At 38.7% G+C, this 21,658-nt stretch overlaps 1 protein-coding gene across 2 annotated transcripts in view; it reads left to right on the top strand.

Annotated features, from left to right (window-relative positions):
- The first annotated feature begins 355 nt into the window (after nt 1–355).
- phf24 (PHD finger protein 24) overlaps nt 356–21,658 on the top strand; it is a 35,599-nt gene continuing 14,296 nt past the window's right edge. For both annotated transcript variants that reach the window (XM_088319810.1, XM_088319809.1), the window contains exons 1-3: nt 356–597; nt 12,194–12,534; nt 15,928–16,113. In XM_088319810.1, the coding sequence (XP_088175936.1) occupies nt 12,205–12,534; nt 15,928–16,113 (516 nt within the window). In that variant the 5' untranslated portion in view covers nt 356–597; nt 12,194–12,204. The remainder of the gene's footprint in view (nt 598–12,193; nt 12,535–15,927; nt 16,114–21,658) is intronic.

Genomic DNA, 21,658 nt, shown 5'->3' with positions numbered 1-21,658 from the left:
GCCCCTACGACCCTAGTGGTTAAGGGATCCAATCAACCAACCTACATCCCAAATAGTCATGTTCAATCCTCCCAATTTGGTCCCAATGTTTTCCTTTTACAAGGTCTTAAACAAGACCTTTTTTCAACCAATTTTGGACGTCTTAAGACGGAACCTTTTGGTCTTTCCCATAATTCCTTTCCTATTTTCTTTTCCACCATGACTGCAACTTCATTAACCTCTGCACTCGCCCGACTGTCTCATTGAGGCTGCGGGAGGGGGCGGGGCGGGGGATGTTACGAAGCCTCCGATTGGCCGGCTGTGAGTCAGCAGCGAGCGACTCGCTCTCTTTCTTGACAGAAGGAGACCAGACGCATTTCAGCACCGGAACTGTCCGCCGTCCTCCTTTGAGAATCTGTCCTTCGTCCCCCACCCCCTCTTTGTCCTTTCGGACCCCGTTTTTCCCCTCACAGACGCGAGACCCTTTCTGGAACGGGGAAGACATCGCAGAAGAAAAAAAAAATCTCTCGGGTGTATCCCAGCAAGTCCTGCCATGCTCAAGGACCCCATTTGAGGAGCAAGCGGCCGTCACTCTACGTTGTTGATCTGCGCTCCGGGGTGAGTCGGCTCGGGCACGCCTTTTTTACAATGGTGTTATGTCATCAACGGGAAGCTTAGGAGTTGTGTGGTGATGCTCCCCCCGTCCTTCTGGGGTCTTCACCTTCCGAGTTTGGGGGTCGGCCCTCCACTTCTCGGACAGCGATTGCAGGTCAGATGTCAAAAACTTGCTCCAAGTTCCGTCCCTCGCTTTGGGGTCTTCACCTCTCAAAATGTTGAAGTTAAAGACATTAGAAAAATAAAACTTGATCATCTTATATGACACAAGCAGGGTTGGGTAGGGTTACTTTAACTGGATTACTTTTAATTACTTTTGGATTACTCCAATACCAAATATGCTAATAAAAGACAAAAGAAACAAAAGATGAATAAAATGACTACATTTTGTGCAGGCTTGGGGAGTAACTGTCAGAGAGACGGGACCAGAACGGAGGCAGGAGGCAGGAAAGATGAACTCATTCGAGTTAACGATCAGTACTTTTATTTAGCAAAATAAAAGTCGTCCAACACTCAGGGACAAAACAAAAAAAAACAGGCTTTACAAGCAAACATGAACTCAGACTAAGAATACTCACAAAACAGGTTTTTACTCAAAACGTGCAAACACAGGTTTCCTCAAGACAGACAGAACAAAATAATGCAGAACAGAAAACGCAACGAACCAGCACCCGCAATACCCACAACCCACCCTTAAGAAGCACACACGCAAATAAGCTGATCTACTACAGCCGGTGCCCAGGGGGCGGGGCCAGCCGGTCGCCACGGCGACCATGCTGGACACGACAGTAACGGAATACATGGAACGGCAAAAATGATGTTGGCAAGCTGTTTGGATTTATTTTCATTTGGTTTCTGTCGCATTTGATGTTCGTTTTGCCGGAGATCAAAGAGATCAAAGCCAGGAGAGAAAGCTTACCACGTGTTGTGAGTCATCATTTATTCATATTCAGTTTATTTTGTCTTTTATTAGCATATTTGGTATTGGAGTCATCCAAAATTAATTGAAAGTAATCCAGTTAAAGTAACCCTACCCAACCCTGGACACAAGGTAGATCTTTATTTTAAGAAGGGATAAAATGAATCATACATTTGACTGATATTTCAGGAAGGGGTTCGAAGGACAGGTCATCTTTGAGGGAAATTAAGAAGAAAACACTTAGAAAAGGAGAAAAAAGGAAGGAAGTATCATGGGAAAAAGAGAAAAACAAGAAATGTTTGAGAGGGTAACAGAAATGACCAAAAAAATGGAAAGAAAAAAGGAAAACATAGAGGAACTTTGCCAAGAAAACACAAAAATAAGAAGAAAGAGAAAATAGGATTATATTTGATTTACAAAATCAGTTTAACTCTGAGTGCTGTCCGTTAATTATTGACCCAATTCTCAAGCATGCGCCTCATCGTACATTAAAATTCTCCCAGCTAACAAAAACTGCCCAAAAAGACGTTGAAAAACACATAGAATCCGTCCAACAGAACCAAAGCGGCTTTTGATTTGGCACAGTCATTAAAAAAATAAAATGATAGCCCTGTTATTTGGATGAAAAGTGCAAGTTGAAAAAATGAATTTGAGGACTAATTTGGGACCACATTAGACGAGGTTAACACAACAAATCCTTTTTTGGGACAAGCTAATGTCACAGACCAGGAACAGAGACGGGTTTTTATTAAGAAAGAGAACAGTGCCTGCATCCACGATCCAATGATTGTCGGTCACGGGTAGCAGATGATAGGAATGCGGAAGTTGTACTTCCGTGTCGAGCGAGGGTAGTCGTTGACAGAGAGGAAAACGGGTCGATGGCCAGGGTGGAGGAGTAAAACAGAAACGGGTCCGGAAAAGAAGTCGGCAACAAGTATCAGGCAGGGAACAGGGCAAAAACAGGTCGATGGCCGGGACGGAGGAGCAAAACAGAAACGGGTCCAGAAAAGAGGTCGGCAACAGGTATCAGGCAGGAAAACAGGGCAGGATAGTGTCAGAGAGTACAAAAGCTTGCCTAGCTGAGAGCATAGGTTCGCAGACGGTCTGACTGCTTCCTTTCGGAATATGGGAGTTTAAAAGGAGTCCAACAGCCAATCAGGTACCGTGGCTGTTGGCGCCAACGGGGCAGTTGCAGGTGCCCCGAATCAGCAATCATGACAGCTAAAGAATCGCTAATTTTTGGACTTATAAATAAAAACTATCCACCTAGCGAAAACCGGTTAAATAGACAAGTAAAAGACATCAAAATAATGTTGAAAAGATACCAAAATCCTGTCCGTAGTCTTCCTTTTTTGGGAGGTTGAAAACCCAAGGTTGAGGGCTGGAATTGGACCACAAAATCAACACAAAACGATTATTTTTGGACCCAATTTGGACTTCAAATTTGAAACTATTTAGCCAGCAAAAAATGGTTAAAAATATGTTAGCAGTGCAATAGTGTCATTTTTTACGCGGTTGAAAAAAAAATGTCCTTTGGGGACTCAATCGGCACCACACATTGGACAAGGTTAAAACAACAACGATGTTTAGTTGGCGTGAAATGAGCCAAAATCAAACGTGGCGCATTGAGGCCATCAGTTTTTTTTTTAATGACTGTGCCAAATCAAAAGCCGCTCCGGTTCGGTTGTTATCAGTGGGTCCAGATCGAGGCAATTTGCAGTCGTGCTTGGTCGTGTGACGGATGCCTCTCGTGCCAGGCGCCTCCGACACATTTAAGTAGTCCGCTTTTTGAACTAGCGGCGCCTATATCTTCAGATTGAAATGCTAGATTTGGATTTGCTAGCTCCTTTCGCTAAATTTTGAAGTTTCCTGTCAAACAATACGCTCTGCAAACTAGGCAAAATAATGCACTGTTTTTTCTGGACTATAAGAAGCATCACACACTAAAATTTTCCAGAAAATCCAAAGAGTGCCCTCTAATCCAGAAAATACATTAAATAAAATAAGGGGGTCTTTAAAGTGATGCCCACCAGAGTGCCTTTCCAAAAACAACGGAGTTGCCTGCGGACCTGTTTTGAAAATAGCTCACCGGTGCTCGGTCATTGTGATTTTCTAGTAAAAGGATGTTTTTAGTGGTTGACTGAGTCTGTTTAACCCTACTTCGGATAATGAACCTGATATTAAAGGCATAGTAATAACATAGTAATAACATAGTAATAACATAGTAACAACATATGACATAGGAATATTTCATAATTTTTTTCACTTCACCACTGCTACCTAACGTCAACAAAAACCTAGTGCCAGAAAACATCCAAAAATGATTTACTCGGAAAGAGAAAAGTTATAACTTAAGGGGCTGTCGTAAACTCAAAATCCCACTGGTGAGAACCACCAGGAAAAGTATGTGTGTATCTGTGTGTGGAGTCAGCGCTCTCTTGCTTTTTTGTCAGCCTGTCAAACGAACTTCTGCCCCACAAGACGTGGGTTCTGACTCCGTCCTGTTTTCCTGTTGATATCTTCAGTCCAGTATTGTTCCCGTTTATTTTTGTTTAATTTCAGGTTCCAGTTTGTTTCTGTCTATTTTGGTCCTGTTTGTTATTTTCTCCAGTTTTCGTTCCTGTCTAGTTTCTCCTGTTAGTTATCGATATCCTGATTTGTTGTCAATCCTGTCTGTCCCTTCCTGTCCGGTATCGAACCCATCTGTCCGATATCAACTCGGGCAATTGGAATCGGTCTCGTCGGTCTCTGGCTTCCTGTCTTTCCACGCCAGACCGGCTTCCTAACGTGCATGACTCCCCGTTTCCCATAACATAAAAGGCTTGTGTGAGTAACGTCACGCGTTTGGGTCCTGATCTTGTTCTGGTTCTGACAAAGTGAGGGTTTTTGGGTCGGCGTTTTGTAACTTCATAAAACTTGCTAGCGCTCTTTTCAAATGTACGTTGTTTCTATTTTATTATGAAATTATGTTTAAAACTCAGGAGGGTCCGTCGGTGTACCGGGAAAAATCAAAGAAATGTAATGATGCGTCGCCGGTTCGAATTCCTGGGAGTCATTCAAGCGGAAGTTTTTGGTCTCAGCTCATTAGCGCTCTTAGTTCCAGGTCTCCGATTCTCTTGATTTTGGTTTTCCCACGAAAAGCTTTGTGGCGATTCTATTTAAAAGCTGGGGGGGGGCGGACCCCCTCCCTCGGCCATTGAAGGACTGAAAAGGGAGCCTGCTTGGGATTCAAACCGGCACGTAGCGGTGGGAAAGGAGGCGGGCGAGCCCTTTTGCCCTTGAGCAAGAATTTTTGGATGTTAGCTTATCGGAAATTGCTCCACTTTGCATTTTTTTCAGCCCCGAGGCGAAACAAAATAATCATCGCCTTGCAAAAAAATATTTTTTCCCGTTTTAATCCGAATATGAAAACGTATCGGGAAAGGAGGCGGGATGGAGTTGCCGGTTCCATTCTGCGGTTCTGCCCTTGAGCAAGAGTTGCCGGTTGCATTGCATCCCGAATTGATGCTACTACGTCTCCCGTCTTCCTTTCATCCTTTTTTATATGTCGTCTTGTGCAACTTGATACTTATTACTGCAAAGGGAAGCCCGTTTGATATACAATTTCAAAATAAAAGATTGTCTTGTACCACTTGCTATGTGGATACTATGTTGTTACCACGTTAATGATTGGAGGTAGAAAGAAGAGAGAAAAAAGACAGATAGAGAGAAAAGAAAGAGAGAGAAAGAAAGGAAAGAAGGAAGGAAGTAAGGAAGGAAAAAAAAGAGATAGGAAGACAGAATGAGAGTGAGAGAGAAAAAGAAAAGGGAGAAAGAAAGAAAGAAAAGAAAGACAGAGTAAGAGGGAGAAAAAGAAGAGAAAAAGGGGAGAGAAGAAGGAGGAGGAGGACAAGAGAGAGAAAGAAAGGAAGATAAAGAGAGAGAGAGGGTAAGAGCAAGGGAGATAGGGAGAGAACTAAAGAAAATGAAAAGGAAGAAAAATAACAAGAGAAAAGAAAGAGAGAAAAAGAAAGGGGGAAATGAATACAGGAATAGAAAAAGGGAGAGTAGGAAAGAGAAAAAGAGGAAGATGACAAGAAAGAGAAAAAAAGGAAACGAAAGAAAGAAAGAAAGAAAGAGAATGAGAGAGAGAGAGAAAGAAGGAGAGGACTGTATAAGGAAGAAAAAAAGAAAGGGAGAGGAAGAGAAAGAGAGATAATGTGAGGAATATAAGAGAGAGAGAGGGAGAAAGAGAGAGAAGGAGATGGAAAGAAAAGGAAGAAAAAAAGAGAGAGAAAGAAAGGGGGAGAGGAAAAGAAAGAAAGTAAGAGAAATGGAGAGGATAGGAATGAGAGAGAAAGAGAGGAAGATAACAAGAGAAAGAGAAGGAGAGGGAAAATGTTAGGAGAAAAAAAGAGAGAAAAGGAACAACAGCAAGACAAAGAGGGAGAGTATGAAAGAGAGAAAAAGAGATTAAGGTAAAAATTAGGAAAAAAAGAGAAAAAAAGTAACTAATAGAAAATGATGTTTTTTTTTACATAATGGAATTTCTACCTAGAATTCCGTCATTTTGCTGCTACGCTGTGCTCTGTCCGCATTAGACGATAGAGTCAAATATTACACACTGGGGCTTTAAAAAAGTGTTATACAAGTCAATTTGACTAATATAGCAATTTGAACAAGTTTTATTTCCACAAGAGCGATACTATTTGTTCTCCACTCCATTTATTTTGTTTATTTGGCAAAACAAAGGATTGGGAAGGAGATTTCAATTTGAAAATCCATCAATGTCAGGTTTCAATAATCAATATTGATTAATAATTAAATGAAAGGATAGATTCTGAAACAATTTCCCTTTCATGATAACGGAAGCCCCTCAATAAACCAAAACAATAGAAAACCGATTCCATCGTCTCCTAATAGACAATCTTTGATGGAACTTCTCCACATGTCTTAGAAGAAATACATGTTAAATAAAACAAAATCGTATCATTTTCAATCCTTATTTTATAGCAAGTGAAAAAAATCAAATAAAAGAGAGGAATTTGCAGCACCCCCCCATCTCTTGAACCTCCCAGCTGCTGTTTTCAATCCCGTCCATCAATATTTCATCCTACTCGGCTTCTTCTCGGGGAAATGAAGCCATTTTTTTTTTGCCGCCGACGTCAAAATTCCTCAGCGTTTACGAGTTTCCCCGTCAGCAGGTTTTTTTGGGGGGATCAGGAGTTGTCAAACTCTCAGGGCCCCTGAGGTTCGAGGCCCTCCGCCTTCGTATAAAGGTTAAAGGGACAGTGTGGATTCTTTTCCTGCTAGATGTCGCTGTATTCTGTCTTGAAACTGAAAACGAGTGCTAAAAGCATAACGGAAGAAGACCAAATACGGGGACTCAAAGTGAACAAAACGCAGCGTATTACTTTTAAAAAGAAATAAGAAGAGAAAAAGAAAAACAATAAAGGACAAAAAAGAAAAGAAAAGAATGAAAAAAGACCAAGAGTTTATCTCAAGAAAATAAATGAACCAAACAAAAAAGAGATAAATGAAAAAAGGCCAAAAAGAGAAAAAGACAAAAAAGAAAGGAGAAAGATAAAAAAGAAATGAGAAAAAAAAGTAAAAGTCAATAAAAAAAGAAAAGAAAAATGAAAAAAAGAAAAAGAGAAAAAAGAAGAGAAAATAGCACAAAAAATAAAAAATAAAAGAGAAAAATTAAGAAGAAAAACCACAAGACAAAAAGAAAAACTCAAGAAAAAAATAAAAGAAAAATTAAAAGAATAGGAAAAGTAAAAATGAGAGAAAAAAGGACAAAAAACAAAAAGAAAAGAATAAAATGAAGAACTGACAAAACTCAAAGAAAGAAAAAAAAGAAAAATAAAAAAAGCCAAAAAAGATAAAGACAAAAGTAGAAAGGAGAAAAAAAGGAAAAGATAACTGAAAAAAAATCAAAAGAGAAAGAAAAAAAGAAGAGAAAAAAGATAAATCAAAATAGAAAAATAAAAAGACAAAATAAAATAAGAAAAATAAGACAAAAAGTAAAACTCGAAAAACAAAGGAATTTAAAGATAAACAAGATAAAAATAATAAAATGAAAGTAAAAAGAAAGAAAGTTGTTTTTGTTTTTTTTCCTAATTCCTTTCTCCCCTTTTTTCCTTTACTTTCCCGCCATTTCCCATTTTTTTGCTTTATTTCCCCCTACTTTTCCTTTTAGTCCCGTTTTCCTTTTTTACCTTTTCTTAAATTTCTTCTTTCCTATATTTTATTCCATTTTTGAAAGAAAAAAAATCAATGCCAGGGGTTCAAATCCAGCTCCAGACCTCCTGTGTGGAGTTTGTATGTTCTCCCCGTGCTTGCGTGGGTTTCCTCCCACATTCCAAAAACATGCATTTCAGGTGAATTGGCCGGTCCAAATTGTCCCTAGGTGTGAATGAGCGAGTGAGTTGTCTGTCCCTGTGTGCCCTGCGATTGGCTGGCAACCAGTTCAGGGTGTCCCCTGCCCACTGCCCGATGATGGCTGGGATGGGCTCCAGCACCCCCGCGACCCTACTGAGGATAAGCGGTGCAGCTAACAAGATGATAAAAACCAACAAGACAAAAAGTAAAACTCAAGAAAAAAAAATGGAAAAATGAAAAGTGAAAAAGAAAAAAGAAAAGAAAAAAAGAGGGAAAAAAAAGAAAAAAACTAAAGAAATAAGTCAAACAATTTAAAAAAAAAGTGAAATTCGAGAAAAAAGGAATAAAAAGATAATAAAAAGATAAAAATAATAAAATGTAAATAAAAGGATCGAAAATTTGTTGTTTTTGTCTTTTTCTATTTAATTCCTTTCCCCCTTTTTCCTTTTTTTTCGCTTTATTTTCCCCTGTTTTTTTTTCAATTCCTGTTTTCCTTTTTTACCTTTTCTTTCCTATATATATTTCCATTTTTGAAAAAAAAAAATCAATTTCCCCCCTTTTTTGTCTTTCTTGGTCAAAGGCTTTTATCCACTTTCAGTAGTTTGTCATTTTCCTTGGACTCATTCTGGGCGCCATCTCGTGGACACATGTAAAACACTGTCGCTTTAAGAACAGCCGAACTGTTTTTGCGCTAATTCCACAGCATCAGCGACCCCCCACTCCATTGAGTTTGAGACCCAGAAAACAAAGATGTCCATTTTTGGAGATGTTTTCAAAATGGTCGCCTTTTTTTTTTGTTGATAATGTTGAATTTGGTGGCCAGGATTTATGAAACTGCCAATTTCAAAAGGGTTTAGTGATTCATGCCTTTATTTTTAGAAATGTGTGTGTGTTTGTCATCTGCACATTTGTCACCTCCCACTTTTGGAGCAAACCGCCGCCCACCCTCAATCTGGACCAATGGCGGAGCCTGCTGACAATCCTTTCTAGTTTTCCTCTCAAATTTTTTTCCCATCGGCAGCTACTAAAACAGTGACGCCTCTACTTTTAAATGTCTCTGCGTACAGACAAAAATGTAGGTGTCATATTTGACCCCGATCTTTCCTTTCAAACACCCGTATGATTATTATTAGAACAGCTTTTTTCCATATATTGCTAAACTTCATCCCATGCTGACCCAGTCCGATGCGGAGATCACTGTAATGCACTACTCTCCGGTCTCCCGAAGTCCAAAATCGAGAGCCTTAGTCTGGAGGCTTTGAACTAAGACAAGAAAGTTTGATCACGTGACCCCGATTTTAGCTAACCTGCATTGGCTCCCTGTTAGCTAAATATGTGATTTTGAGGTTCGGTTGGTATTATACCAAATCATACATGGACTTGCTCCCTCCTATCTTTCAGATTTCATTTCCCCTATGTTCCTGTCCAGAGCCTTAGCTCTGAAAATGTTGGTCTACTCGTGATCCCAAGAGCCAAGAAGAGAAAAAGAAATACGGAAATAGAAAAAGGCAGAGTAGGAAAGACAGAAATCGAGGAATTTGCCAAGAAAAAGGAAAAGACAAAGAAAAAGAAAGAAATTACGAAAAAGAAAGAGTAAAAGAAAAAAAGAGAATGAGAGAGAGGAATATAGGAGGAAGAAAAAAAAAGAGAGAGGAAGAGAAAGAAATGGTAAATGGTCTGAAAGAGAGATAATGTGAGGAAGATAAGAGAGAGAGAGAGAGAGAGGGGGAATGAGATGAAAAGAAAAGAAAGAAAAAGAAAGAAAGAGAAAGAAAGGGAGAGGAAAAGATAGAAAGAGAAATAGGGAGAATAGGAAAGAGAGAGAGAGAGAGAGAGAAAGAGAGAAGAAGAAGAGGGAAAGAAATGCAGAAATAGAAAAAGGCAGAGTAGGAAAGAGAGAAATCAAGGAATTTGCCAAGAAAGAGGAAAAGAGAAAGAAAAAGAAAGAAATTAAGAAAAAGAAAGAAAGAGAAAAAGAAAGAATGAGAATGAGAAAGAGAGAGAGGAATATAGAAGGAATAAAAAAAAGAGAGGGGAGAGAAGGAGAAAGAAATGGTAAATGGTCTGAAAGAGAGATAATGTGAGGAAGATAAGAGAGAGAGAGAGAGAGAGAGAGAGAGAGAGAGAGAGAGAGAGAGAGAGAGAGAGAGAGAGAGAGAGACAGCGATAGTAGGAGATGAAAAGAAAAGGAAGAAAAAGAAAGAAAGAGAAAGAAAGGGGGAGAGGAAAAGATAGAAAGAGAAATAGGGAGAATAGGAAAGAGAGAGAAAGAGGGGAAGATACAAAGAGAGAGAGAGAGGAAGATAAAAAAGAGAGACAAGGAGAGGAAAAGAAATGCAGAAACAGAAAAAGGCACAGTAGGAAAGAGAGAAATTGAGGAATTTGACAATAAAGAGAAAAAGAGAAAGAAAAAGAAAGAAAGAGTAAAAGGAAAAAAAGAGAATGAGAGAGAGAGAAAGGAATATAGAAGGAAGAAGAAGAAAGGAGAGGAAGGGAAATAAATGGTAAATGGTCTGAAAGAGAGATAATGTGAAGAAGATAAGAGAGACAAAGAGAGAGAGAGAGAGAGAGAGAGATGAAAAGAAAAGGAAGAAAAAGAAAGAAAGAGAAAGAAAGAGAGAGGAAAAGATAGAAAGAGAAATAGGGAGAATAGGAAAGAGAGAGAAAGAGAGGAAGATACAAAGAGCGAGAGAGGAAGATAAAAAGAGAGAGGCAAGGAGAGGGAAAAAAACACTTCTACTCTATAGCATATAAATAATCTATATTTTATGTTGATAATATGTGTATTATTTGCCCTCATGTAGGTTACCGATACAGTACATTAATAGTTCTACCCGGCAACCCCATGCATATGCGTGAATCCCAGCATGCTCTTCGCGTCCCCTCCTCTCTCAGTGAACGGTCTACTGTGTGGTCCTGGTACAAAGAGCTATCATCCAGACCCCAGAAAGACATAGTAGACAAGGAGAAAAGAAGACAAAGAGACGGGCGGCGTCAATAATACGGTAGAGGAGTCGGCGCCTGTAAGCTGTTAGAGTAGCAGGCGAGGAAAAAAAAGAGACTTGTATTCAACTGCCAAGGGAGGAGATCCCATTTCAGAGCACCACTTAGGAGTAAAGATGGACGCCGTTCCAAATATGGTCTTTTTCTGTGTTTAACACTACACAGGGCGCACCCACCGATAGGGTGCTTGCATGAAATGTATCCCTTAACCACAAGGGTCGTAGGAGCACCTCTTCCTGTGGTGTGTCTTGGGCAAGTACAGCCTGGCAGTGCCCATCCCTGTCCAGGTGGTTTTATTGGGTAGGGGTTTGCTCCTCCACATGAAACAGATACTGGTTTCCATGGTTTGCACTAGTCTTGACTTGGCCAAATATGGTGTATTTTCTAATAAATTATAGAAAAGAAAAAAATCCTATTTCAAATATTTTGAATCGTATGCATGTAGTCCAATATATTCTATTAAAATATAAATGCTAAAAGGGCTAGCATTGTTATCATTATATGTTCTACGAGAAACTCCTGACTCTGGCATCATTTTCACCGAAACTAAAAATCTCCTTCCAAGCCACACAAGCTGAGTCAGCGAAGCCTTCTTTCATCTCCAGCCAACTTTTCAGATCTCCTTCTAAAACGCATCTGAGAAAACGATATGATTTTTGTACAAGATCTTTTGCAAAAATTGTTTTTATAATTATTTTCTAAATTTATAATTATGATATTCCATATTTTATTTTAATGGATTGAATATATATATATGTATACGTATTCATCTATATTAAATCAATTTAAATGATATATACTGTTATATAAAATAAAAATATTAGAAAAATTAAAAAAATATATAAATTTTAAATATTTGAAGCAAGCGTAATCATATTTAAAAAATCAGTTTAAATCCTTTTAATTTTTAAAAAAAATAATACAAATTAGAGAAAATATATTTAAAACAAGTATAATCATCTTCAGTACTGTTTGCGTACTGGTTTAAAAAAATAGCTTACAAGTGGGTTATTGTGATTTTCTAGGAATTTTTTATCGAACTGACACAGTTTTAGTGGTTGACTGACTCTTTTCACTGAAAAACAACGGCGACCACATGAAGAAGGTGCTGTATCTGAGTCGGATCAGCAGGCTTCTCCTGCTATTGGTTACCATGGAAACCAGTACTGTTACATGTGGAGGAGCAAACCCATACCCATAAAGCAGTCCGGAGAGGGATGAGCGCCGCCAGGCTGTACTTGCCCAAGACACACCACAGGATATATTATAACAGGAAATGAATAATAAGGCTCATTTCTGTTGTTGTTGTTGCAGCTAGCCGCCAGATGGGGGTGCTGCTTTCCAAAAAGCAGCCAGTGGACAAAGTCCAACGCTGCACGGCGGTTGTCTCCGCCTTCCAGTCGGGCATCAAGGACCGGGCCCCGCCCGCCAATCCGCCCCAGGAGCCGGACCAGGAAGTGTCCCCGGAGGAGGACGAGACCCCCATCCAGCCCTCGGTCAATCAGGAGGCCTGGTCCCGCCTCCGGGACGGAAAAGGCCTGGAGCCCGAAGACATGAAAAAGGGTCAGCAGGTGGCGCCGCCCGCTTTCGTCAGACCCAAACGCGAGGCGGGCGATGACGGGCCCCTACATGTACCCTTGGAGCCTCCGGAACAGGTACCCATTTTTCATTGGCTGTCGCCGTGGCGATGGTCGTGGTTTAAGATAATGCAAAACTTTTGGAAACACTAAAAATGAACCTCCTTCCAAGCCACCTGACCTGTGTCACCAAAGCCTTCTTTCATCTCCGGTCAAGTCTGAGTCCCTTCTAACGAGCATCCGAACAAATTATTGAAGCAGGAAAAATTAACTCCAAATATATTTAAAATATTTTTTAAACGTATAAATATATATTTAAGCCTAATCATAACTCAACGCAAATCCCGTCACTCACATATTTATAAGGATGTTTGTGTTACCACAGAAACCTCATGCCTTCTGTATCTGCACTCCTTATATAGATCCAAAAGATAAAAAGAATTAGCTAGCTAACTATCTACCTAGATAGCTAGATAAATAGCTCAGTAGCTAGCAATCTAGGTAGCTAAATAGCTACATAGCTAGATAAATAGCTATCTAGATAACAAAATAGCTACCTAGCTAGGTAAATAGCTAGATAAAAAGCTAGGTAACTAGATAAATAGCTACATAGCTATCTAGATAGCTAAATAGCTACCTGGCTACCTATGTAGATAAATGGCTGGATAGCAATCTATCTAGATAGCTAATTAGCTACCTAGCTCGATAAATAGCGAGGTAGCTAACTATCCAGATAGCTAGATAGTGACCTAGCTAGATAAATAGCAAAGTAGCTAGCTAGCCAGATAGGTAGGTACATTTTTGTACGTATTTAAGTAAGTTTTTGTGCGTGTTTACGTAAGTTTTAATGCATATGCTTTCGTGTGTACATTTTTCTGCGTACGGTTGTATCCGTTTTATGTGTTTACATACATTTTTGTCTTTTTACATATGTTTTTGAGCGTACGTTTAAGTACATTGTATGTGTCTACGCAAAATGTAGCGTGTTCACGTACGTTTTTGGGTGTGTTTTTGAGCCGTTTCTGTGCATGTTTACGTACATTTTTGTGCATTTTTCCATTCGAGCGTGTTTACATATGTTTTCCCAAGTTTTCATGTACGTTTTCATCTGTGTTTACATAAGTTTTACTGCGTTTTTACGTACGTTTTCATCCACGTTTGCGTAGGTTTTCGAGTGTGTTTACGGACATTTTCGTGCATTTTTCCGTTCGAGCGTCTCTTCCTTTTCCTGTTTTTTCTTGTTTTCCTGCGTTTTTACGTACTTTTTCATCCGTGTCACATATATGTATCATATATGTTTTCGTCCGTGTTTACGTAGGTTTTTGTGTGTGTTTATACACGTTTTTGAGCGTGATTACGTACGTTTATTTGCATGTTTAGGTAGGTTTTTGTGCATTTTTCCGTACATTTTTATCCATGTTTAAACTTTTTTTCCTGTGTTTTTACGTACGTTTTCATCTGTGCATACATACGTTTTCTTGCATTTTTACATACGTTTTCACCCGTGTCTACGTAGGTTTTCGTGCGTGTTTATGTAAGTTTTTAAGCGTGATTACGTACGTTTATTTGCGTGTTTAGGTCCGTTACTGTGCATTTTTACGTAGACTTTTATCCATGTTCATGTCACGAACCAGGACAGGAAACAGGAATGAGAACCCAATCGCGTAACGTTCCATACAGTTTATTGGGGAGGAGGAATGCGCGCACACTCGATCCGGGGATCGTTTGTCGCCGAAGTGGATTGAGATCACAACTAAAGAGTGGGCAAAATCAAACAGATTGGGCAACTCGCAAGACCGCGTTTAAGCGGTCCAGCAGCAATCTGTCAACGCGTTTCAGCTGCTGTCAGTGGGCGGGGCCAATTGGGCGCCGTGGCAACCGTGACAGAACCTGGCGCCACACGGAGGGGCCAATTGGGCGCCTTGGCCACCGTGACAGAACCTGGCGCCACGCGGCGGGGACTAATTGAGCACCATGGCAACCATGACAGTTTACATAAGTTTTGCTGCGTTTTACATACATTTTCATCCATGTTTACGTAGGTTTTTGAGCATGTCTACGTACGTTTTTGTGCTTGTTTAAGCACATTTTTTTGCGTTTTCAACCTACCAATTCATTCTTGTTTATGTAGGTTTTCAAGCGCGATTGGTACATTTTTTTGCGTGTTTAGTTTTCCTGTGTTTTTACGTACGTTTTCATCCTCATTTACTTACGTTTTCATCCATGTTCACGTAGGTTTTCCAGCATGTTTATGTATGTTTTTGTGCCTGTTCAGGTACATTTTTGTGAATTTTTAACGTACATTTTTAGGTACGTTTTTGTGTGTTTTTACGTACATTTCTGTGCCATTTTTTGTACGTTTTTGTGCGTGTTTACGTACATGTTGATTGTTATTTATTATATTGTTTACTGTTTATTTTTGTTGCACTTCAAGTGTAGGATAAATCTGTTGCTGGCAATAAATATTACAAGGTTTTATAACACAAAATACCTGTACTTCTGTCTTCAACTGACTCGTATACTGCTCAGAAAATTTTAAGTTTTTTGACATTTAACAACTTTTTTTAAATTGTTGGGAATTAAATATTAAAATGTACCGTTTACCAAATTGTTTGAATAAGTTATCTGACTCCATTAACCAAACACAACTTACATTCACCCACCAATGCGCTCTCGTTTCCTTATGGAAAAAATGGACAAGAGACCGGCATTTCCACAAGGGGGCAGATTTCATTTCTTTAACAATAGTACTAAGTGAACTCCAAAATGGCCGAATTAGTCAAATTAGTGTCAAATTAGCCTTCTCTCTCAAGTCCTGCAGCCTTCTCCTCTCGGCCCACGTCTTTCTACAAGATGGTGTGCCGGCTCCTCCCATGGGAGTGCCAAGAAAGCCCCACGTAGGCTCCACCACCTCGCCTCGATGTCTGGAAATCTCAAAACAGCAGAGCGTTATTCAAAACATTGCCTGCAGTCCTCCGTCATCAGGGCCCCTCCGTGTCTGGATGCGCCGATTATCTTATCAGCCCTTGTCCCAGTTCCCGTTGTTTCTGTAAACATCATTCTTCACAAGGTTGCATTGGCCTCGCACCACAGCCCCGCCAGTGAATATCTTTTGCATTAAATGTAATTTGTATTCGATCGTACAAAATCCTTTATGGTCAAATGTATAAAATCCTTCAAAAGTAATGAAAAAATTGTAATTTTTCCCAGTAACGAGTTTCTTTGACGACAGGGTAATTCAGTTACTAACTCAGTTACTTTTCAGAAGAAGTAATGAGGAACCATATGAATTACTTTATCAAAGTAACGTTCCTAACACTGCTTATAAACAGTTACTGACCCCTGTGATGGATCATTTTTACTAAAATGATAATACAAAATGTATGTTTACCACGTTTAGCAGTGTGTTCTCCTATACAGGGTCATGAACGAGTTTAGATTTTAATATATTTTTGTTTTTTGTGTTTGTAGCCGTCCAGCGAGGAAATGTGCGACGTTTGCTCGGTGTGGACGGCGGACGAGTTGTTACCCTGCCGGATTTGCACCCGCGTCTTTCACGACGGTTGCCTGAAAGATTTGGGTTACTTGCCGGACCACGCCCTGCAGGAAATGCGACGATTGGTCGGCACGGGACAGGGGTGGAGCTGCTACTATTGTGTAAGTCGCTGAAAAATTTAAAAAAAAAGTCAAAGTCACAGTGCATGAAGGTAAAAATACACGGGTTCCCCTGACGCTATGTTCTAAATGCGGTATTTTGAAGTCAAGGTCGAAGTAGAACGAAGTTGAGTAAAGTCACTAGAGTTTTTCGAGAACCGGCTTCTTCGGCTCGGCTCACTAAAAGGAACCGGCTCTTTCGGGTCCTAAATGGCTCTTCATGTTGTTTTTGCTTCTTTCATCCCTACACGACCAAATATTATGTAGAATTATGCACAAAATGACTTAAAGGAAGGGGGAATAGAACAAAAAAGAAAAAAATACCAAAATGAAAAAGGAGTGAAAAGCTGAGGAAAAAAGAAACAAAAGGAAGAGAAAAAAGAAGGAAAAATTCAGAAAAAAAGCCAGAAAAAAAAAGAAAAGAAAGAAACAATGGAAAAAAAGTAAATAGAGAACAAGAAGAAAAAAGTAACAGCTCGGAAAAAATAAACACAAGGAGATTTTTTAAAAGGAATTTTAAAAGAGAAAAAAACAGGGGAAAAGTTTGTCTTGCGTTCAAATAATTTCCAATGATATCAAGTGAATCTTGTTGCCAACATTGTACTTCCACTAAAAAATGTGATTAAATACAGTTGGGTATTGTGCAACCGACTAAATAAGCCCCCCAAAATGTTAGTGTTATGCGACTAAAGATACCGGGGGAAAAAAAGAAATGGAAATCTTGTGAAAGAATTGTTGTAAAAACAAATTACATTTGTAGGCCGTACAACCTTTGCAATAATACATGAGTCAATTCATTCAAAAGTGAAATTTTTTTTTGCATTGCCGGAAACTCAGCAAAATGTATCTTGATGTCAAGTTTTGGACATGTTTGATAATGACTTAGTTGCCACACTTGGGATTGCCGTTGCTCACTGTTATTTCAAGCATTGCTTACCGACTTTGTGTGAACGCTCAGACCCGTAAGGAAAATTACAGGGAACATTGCTTTGGGTCAAATATGGACCAACCCAATCCTTGATTTGAGCCAATGCTTCACGATTATTGATATTTAATATATTACAATATTGATTTTTTTCTTAAGTGATCACATAATATTGGTGGGGACAAAACAACGATTTCTCTGTCCATGCCAGATCTACGACTTTCAGCAACTACTTATCCATTTGATAAGGTTGTAATATCTTTTAGTGACAGCTTAGTCTATTTGGCTTCATGCTGTCCGCTGCCAACATTTTAAACTTAGCATGCACACAGGTCTTTGCTTGTCTCCCTTTGTGGTCGTGTTGTGGATTATTGGAGTCGAACTTGACATAAGGAGAATGCATTAGTCTAAAACAGGAAATTCCAGGCTTGTTTCTCCCGAGTGTAAATGTCAGCGAATGTTATTATTAATCGCCTTGGGCTGCCAAGGAATAACATTCTTCTTTGCCAAGTGTCGCAGTACGCTTTGACAAACTTCTTTGTCCTAGCTTTCAGAAAAAGACTTTTGTTTATCTCTTAACCCCGTCTCTCTTTGCCTGTTTCCACATTTGTGTTAGATATTTTTTTTATGGGGTCAATTGAGGGTCCACTCCTCTTTGTGTTTACACTTCATACTCAATGCTCTGTGCTTAATGCACTGCGTGGAGGTTGAATGTAAGCAAAACACTCTGCCCATGAGAACGCTACTGCGCCCTCGTGGCGTGGAGGTGCAATAGCACTTTATTCGGAGAGAGTTAAAAAAAAAAAAAAAGGGTTCCTCGAAGTCCCTTGCCTGAGACAATGATTTTGAAGCAACATTCTGTCTTTTTTGGTCAAAAATGGTGTCATCCACAAGAGAGTTCTGAAAAAAAGAGTATTTCTATTAAAACAACACCACTGCCTCCCAAGAATTGGTTTACCAGCTCAGTAGCCTAGATGGTAGTGTGCCCGCTTTGAGACTGGGAGGTCGCTGGTTCGCGCCTCGGCCGAGACATACCTAATTGGTATAATGGCGGCGCCCTCTGTTGGCTGCGGCTGCATCGACTCGCTACAACAGGTCAGGTGTATCGACATTTCGTTCTGTGTACATTGTTACAAAGAATGACAATACAAAGGAAATTATTATTATTATTTTATCCTAAACATTTTTTACACAAGCAAGAGCATCTGTTGTTCAGTAGTAAATCTTTGATTTCCCATTTTCCCCTTCAATGGTTTTCAGCTTAAGAAAGAGCATCTATCGCCAATAGTGCATCTTTGATTCGTGTTACCTGCCTTCAGACCTTCATGCTTCACCCAATTATTTCTTTTTTTTCGAAATGTGTCGTTTTGCACTCCAATAATGTCATCTTTGGAAGAAATTTGTGAAAAATGGGCCACATTGACCCAAACATTGCTTTGGTGCAATTTTTTTAGTTTTTACATTGTATGAGGCCCAAAACCTGCAGTGCTAATTGGATAAGCGAGAAAATTAGATGGGTTGAAAGTGATCAAGTTTGGGTTGAAAACACACTAACCCAATACTTGTTAATTAATTGTCTTCTGTTCCTGTTCCTTTAAGCCAGAGAATACCCTGGAATGCTACACGTTTTAACCCAGGCGTGCCATATCTAATCTCCTTGCATACAATGTTCCACAACGTTGATATCAATGACAATAAAAACAATTCTATTCTATTTAATTTTGAAAACAATATAAAAATATTTTCATTTTGAAGTTACAGCTTCAAAAAGTTTTCCTTTTAAACTTAACAGACAAGGTTAATTTTTTTTAGAAATATTCAAATTGGCACTAAGCATTTGGTTGCTCCTGTTTTTACCCAAGTGTCTTGAGAGCAACATCTTACACTATATATGGATGGATACAACTGTAGCGTGGGAGCTGCAGGGGGAGAAAATGAAACAAAAAATGTGGAGGAATCCATTGATAAACATGACGCATTTTCAAAAGAGCCTGTTTACAAAAATGGGTTAAATATATGTGAGATCTCAACCTCTATTACTTTGGTTCAGTCCGCCCACATGTGAAATAAAAAAAAACATGACGCCTTTTTAAAAGAGCCTGTTAAAAAAATTGGTAAAATATGTGTAGGATCTAAACCTCTATTACTTTGGTTCAGTCCGCCCGCATGTCAAATAAAAAGACAGAAGTCTGAGTTCAGATCGGAGTGACACTTTATTGTCTTCTTGCAACAAGGACACCCTGGCAGAATTCCTCCTGCCGAATGTGTTAGTCACCGTTTGTTCCGCCTTTTTATGCAGTTCCAGTCGTGAGAGTGCGAAGCAGGATATGACTAGTAAACCAATCGTTGAAGACTGTTTGAGAACAAACCTAGCTCATTTAAACTCAAGCACGGATGACCGGATGCTGTTTAGGACCTTGGGTTTTATCAGCAGGTCAGGGAGACCCTACATTGTTCTTATGGATAACATAAAAGACACACATTTATAGTTAATTTACCCTACAAAATAGACCAACCCAGGAATTGAATTGACCCAACAGCCTGTTTTGGTTTGAAGAAGCAACCCCCACAAAAACAATATCATTGTTTTGTTTTTTTAAAAAAAAAAGATTGTTTTTGTTTAGAATAACACCCTTCCCCCAAATTGGTTCCTTCTTTACTAAAATTCTGGTTGATTATGTTTTAAAAAAGCCAAAAACGTGGATTGTTTTGTGTAAAATGACCTCTGGCAAATGGAAATTGGGGTAATGCTTCCATCTCCTGGCGAAGCAGAGGGACTGCAGGCACCAAACCATGACAAGTTCATAAATTTCTGCTTATTATTTAAATCGTTATTGTTTTTGTGATTTTTTTTCCGACTAGGTGGCGCTAAATAATACACACTGTCCCTTTGATGTCATGAAATTAATTAACTGTTGCATTTTTATGAGGATTGTGTAGCAGGAAAGCGAATATTGAAGAAAGCAGGCTACAAAAAATGTGTTTTTTAGTGCTGGAGAAACGCTGGGAAAAGAAATCCAAATGTCAAAGGGAACCCGAGGGGAGGGGCTGATCCGGGGGCCGAAGCGGGGGGGCCAATCCGGGGGCCTTTCGAACATCCTGAGAAAGCCTCTCTCGGCCAGGAGAGGAATTCTCGGCGGAACTAGAAAACCGAGTGATGAAAAGCTTCCAAATGTCACTTGAAGACTGAGACCGCCAAATTAAAAGACTTTAACAGGGCTGAATGTAGCATCCACTTCTCGATTGATTCCTTTGAAAAGTCTTATATTGTAAAGTCTTCTTCCACTCTCCAAAAAAAGAAGAAAATACTGTATGTGGAGAAAATGTGATTTATTTGAAAGGAGGTGAGGCTAAACTAGAAGGAGCTGACATTATTGTTGGGTATCTTGCTTCTAAAGGTACCCCCCGAAAACAAGAACATTGTGAAAGGCTTTACACCCTTTTTTCTTCCTTTTTTTCTTTCATTTCTCTTGCTTGCTTCTTTTTTTTTTGTTTTCTTTTTCTTGTTTTCTTTTCTTTTCCCTTTTTCTCTTATTTTCTTTTACTTGCTTTCTCGACTTTTCTCTTTCTCCTTTTTGTCTTTGGTCTCTTCCTTTCCCTGTTTTTTCTTATTCTTCTTGTCTTTTTTTCTTCTTGTTTTCTTTTTATTTCCTTTTATTTTTTTTCTTGTGTTTTCTTTCTGTGTTCTTTTCCCCTCGCATTTTAAAAAAAAATCATTTTTCTCCTTTTATTTCTCGTTTTCTTTTTCCTTCTTTCCCATTTCTTTCTTTTTCTTTTTTGTTGATTTTTTTCTTTCTCTTCTTTTTTATTTATTCTATTTTTCTTCCTTGTCTTATTCCTTTTTTCTGTTTTTTTTCCGTTTTTTTTATCCCTTTTCTTTCTTTTTTTCGTTGCTTTCTTCTTTTTTTGTTTTCTTTTTCTTGTTTTATTTTATTTTCCCTTTTTCTCTTATTTTCTTTTACTTGTTTTCTCGACTTTTCTCTTTCTCCTTTTTGTCTTTAGTCTCTTCCTTTCCCTGTTTTTTCTTATTCTTCTTGTCTTTTTTTCTTCTTGTTTTCTTTTTATTTCCTTTTACTTTTTTTCTTGTGTTTTCTTTCTGTGTTCTTTTCCCCTCGCATTTTTTTTAAATATTTTTTTTCCTTTTACTTCTCGTTTTCTTTTTCCTTCTTTCCCATTTCTTTCTTTTTCTTTTTTGTTGATTTTTTTCTTTCTCTTCTTTTTTATTTATTCTATTTTTCTTCCTTGTCTTATTCCTTTTTTCTGTTTTTTTCTGTTTTTTTTTAATCCCTTTTCTTTCTTTTTTTCGTTGCTTTCTTCTTTTTTTGTTTTCTTTTTCTTGTTTTATTTTATTTTCCCTTTTTCTCTTATTTTCTTTTACTTGTTTTCTCGACTTTTCTCTTTCTCCTTTTTTGTCTTTGGTCTCTTCCTTTCCGTTTTTTTCTTATTCTTCTTGTCTTTTTTTCTTCTTGTTTTCTTTTTATTTCCTTTTACTTTTTTTCTTGTGTTTTCTTTCTGTGTTCTTTTCCCCTCGCATTTTTTTTAATCATTTTTCTCCTTTTATTTCTCGTTTTCTTTTTCCTTCTTTCCCATTTCATTTATTTTTTCTGTTTTTTTCTTGTTTTT

This window comes from Urocampus carinirostris, chromosome 16 (assembly GCF_059441175.1).
Source record: "Urocampus carinirostris isolate Australia breed hairy pipefish chromosome 16, RoL_Ucar_1.0, whole genome shotgun sequence".
Taxonomy (NCBI): domain Eukaryota; kingdom Metazoa; phylum Chordata; class Actinopteri; order Syngnathiformes; family Syngnathidae; genus Urocampus; species Urocampus carinirostris.
The sequence above is the reverse complement of the archived record's forward strand: the minus strand, read 5'-3'. Positions and strand labels throughout refer to the sequence as shown.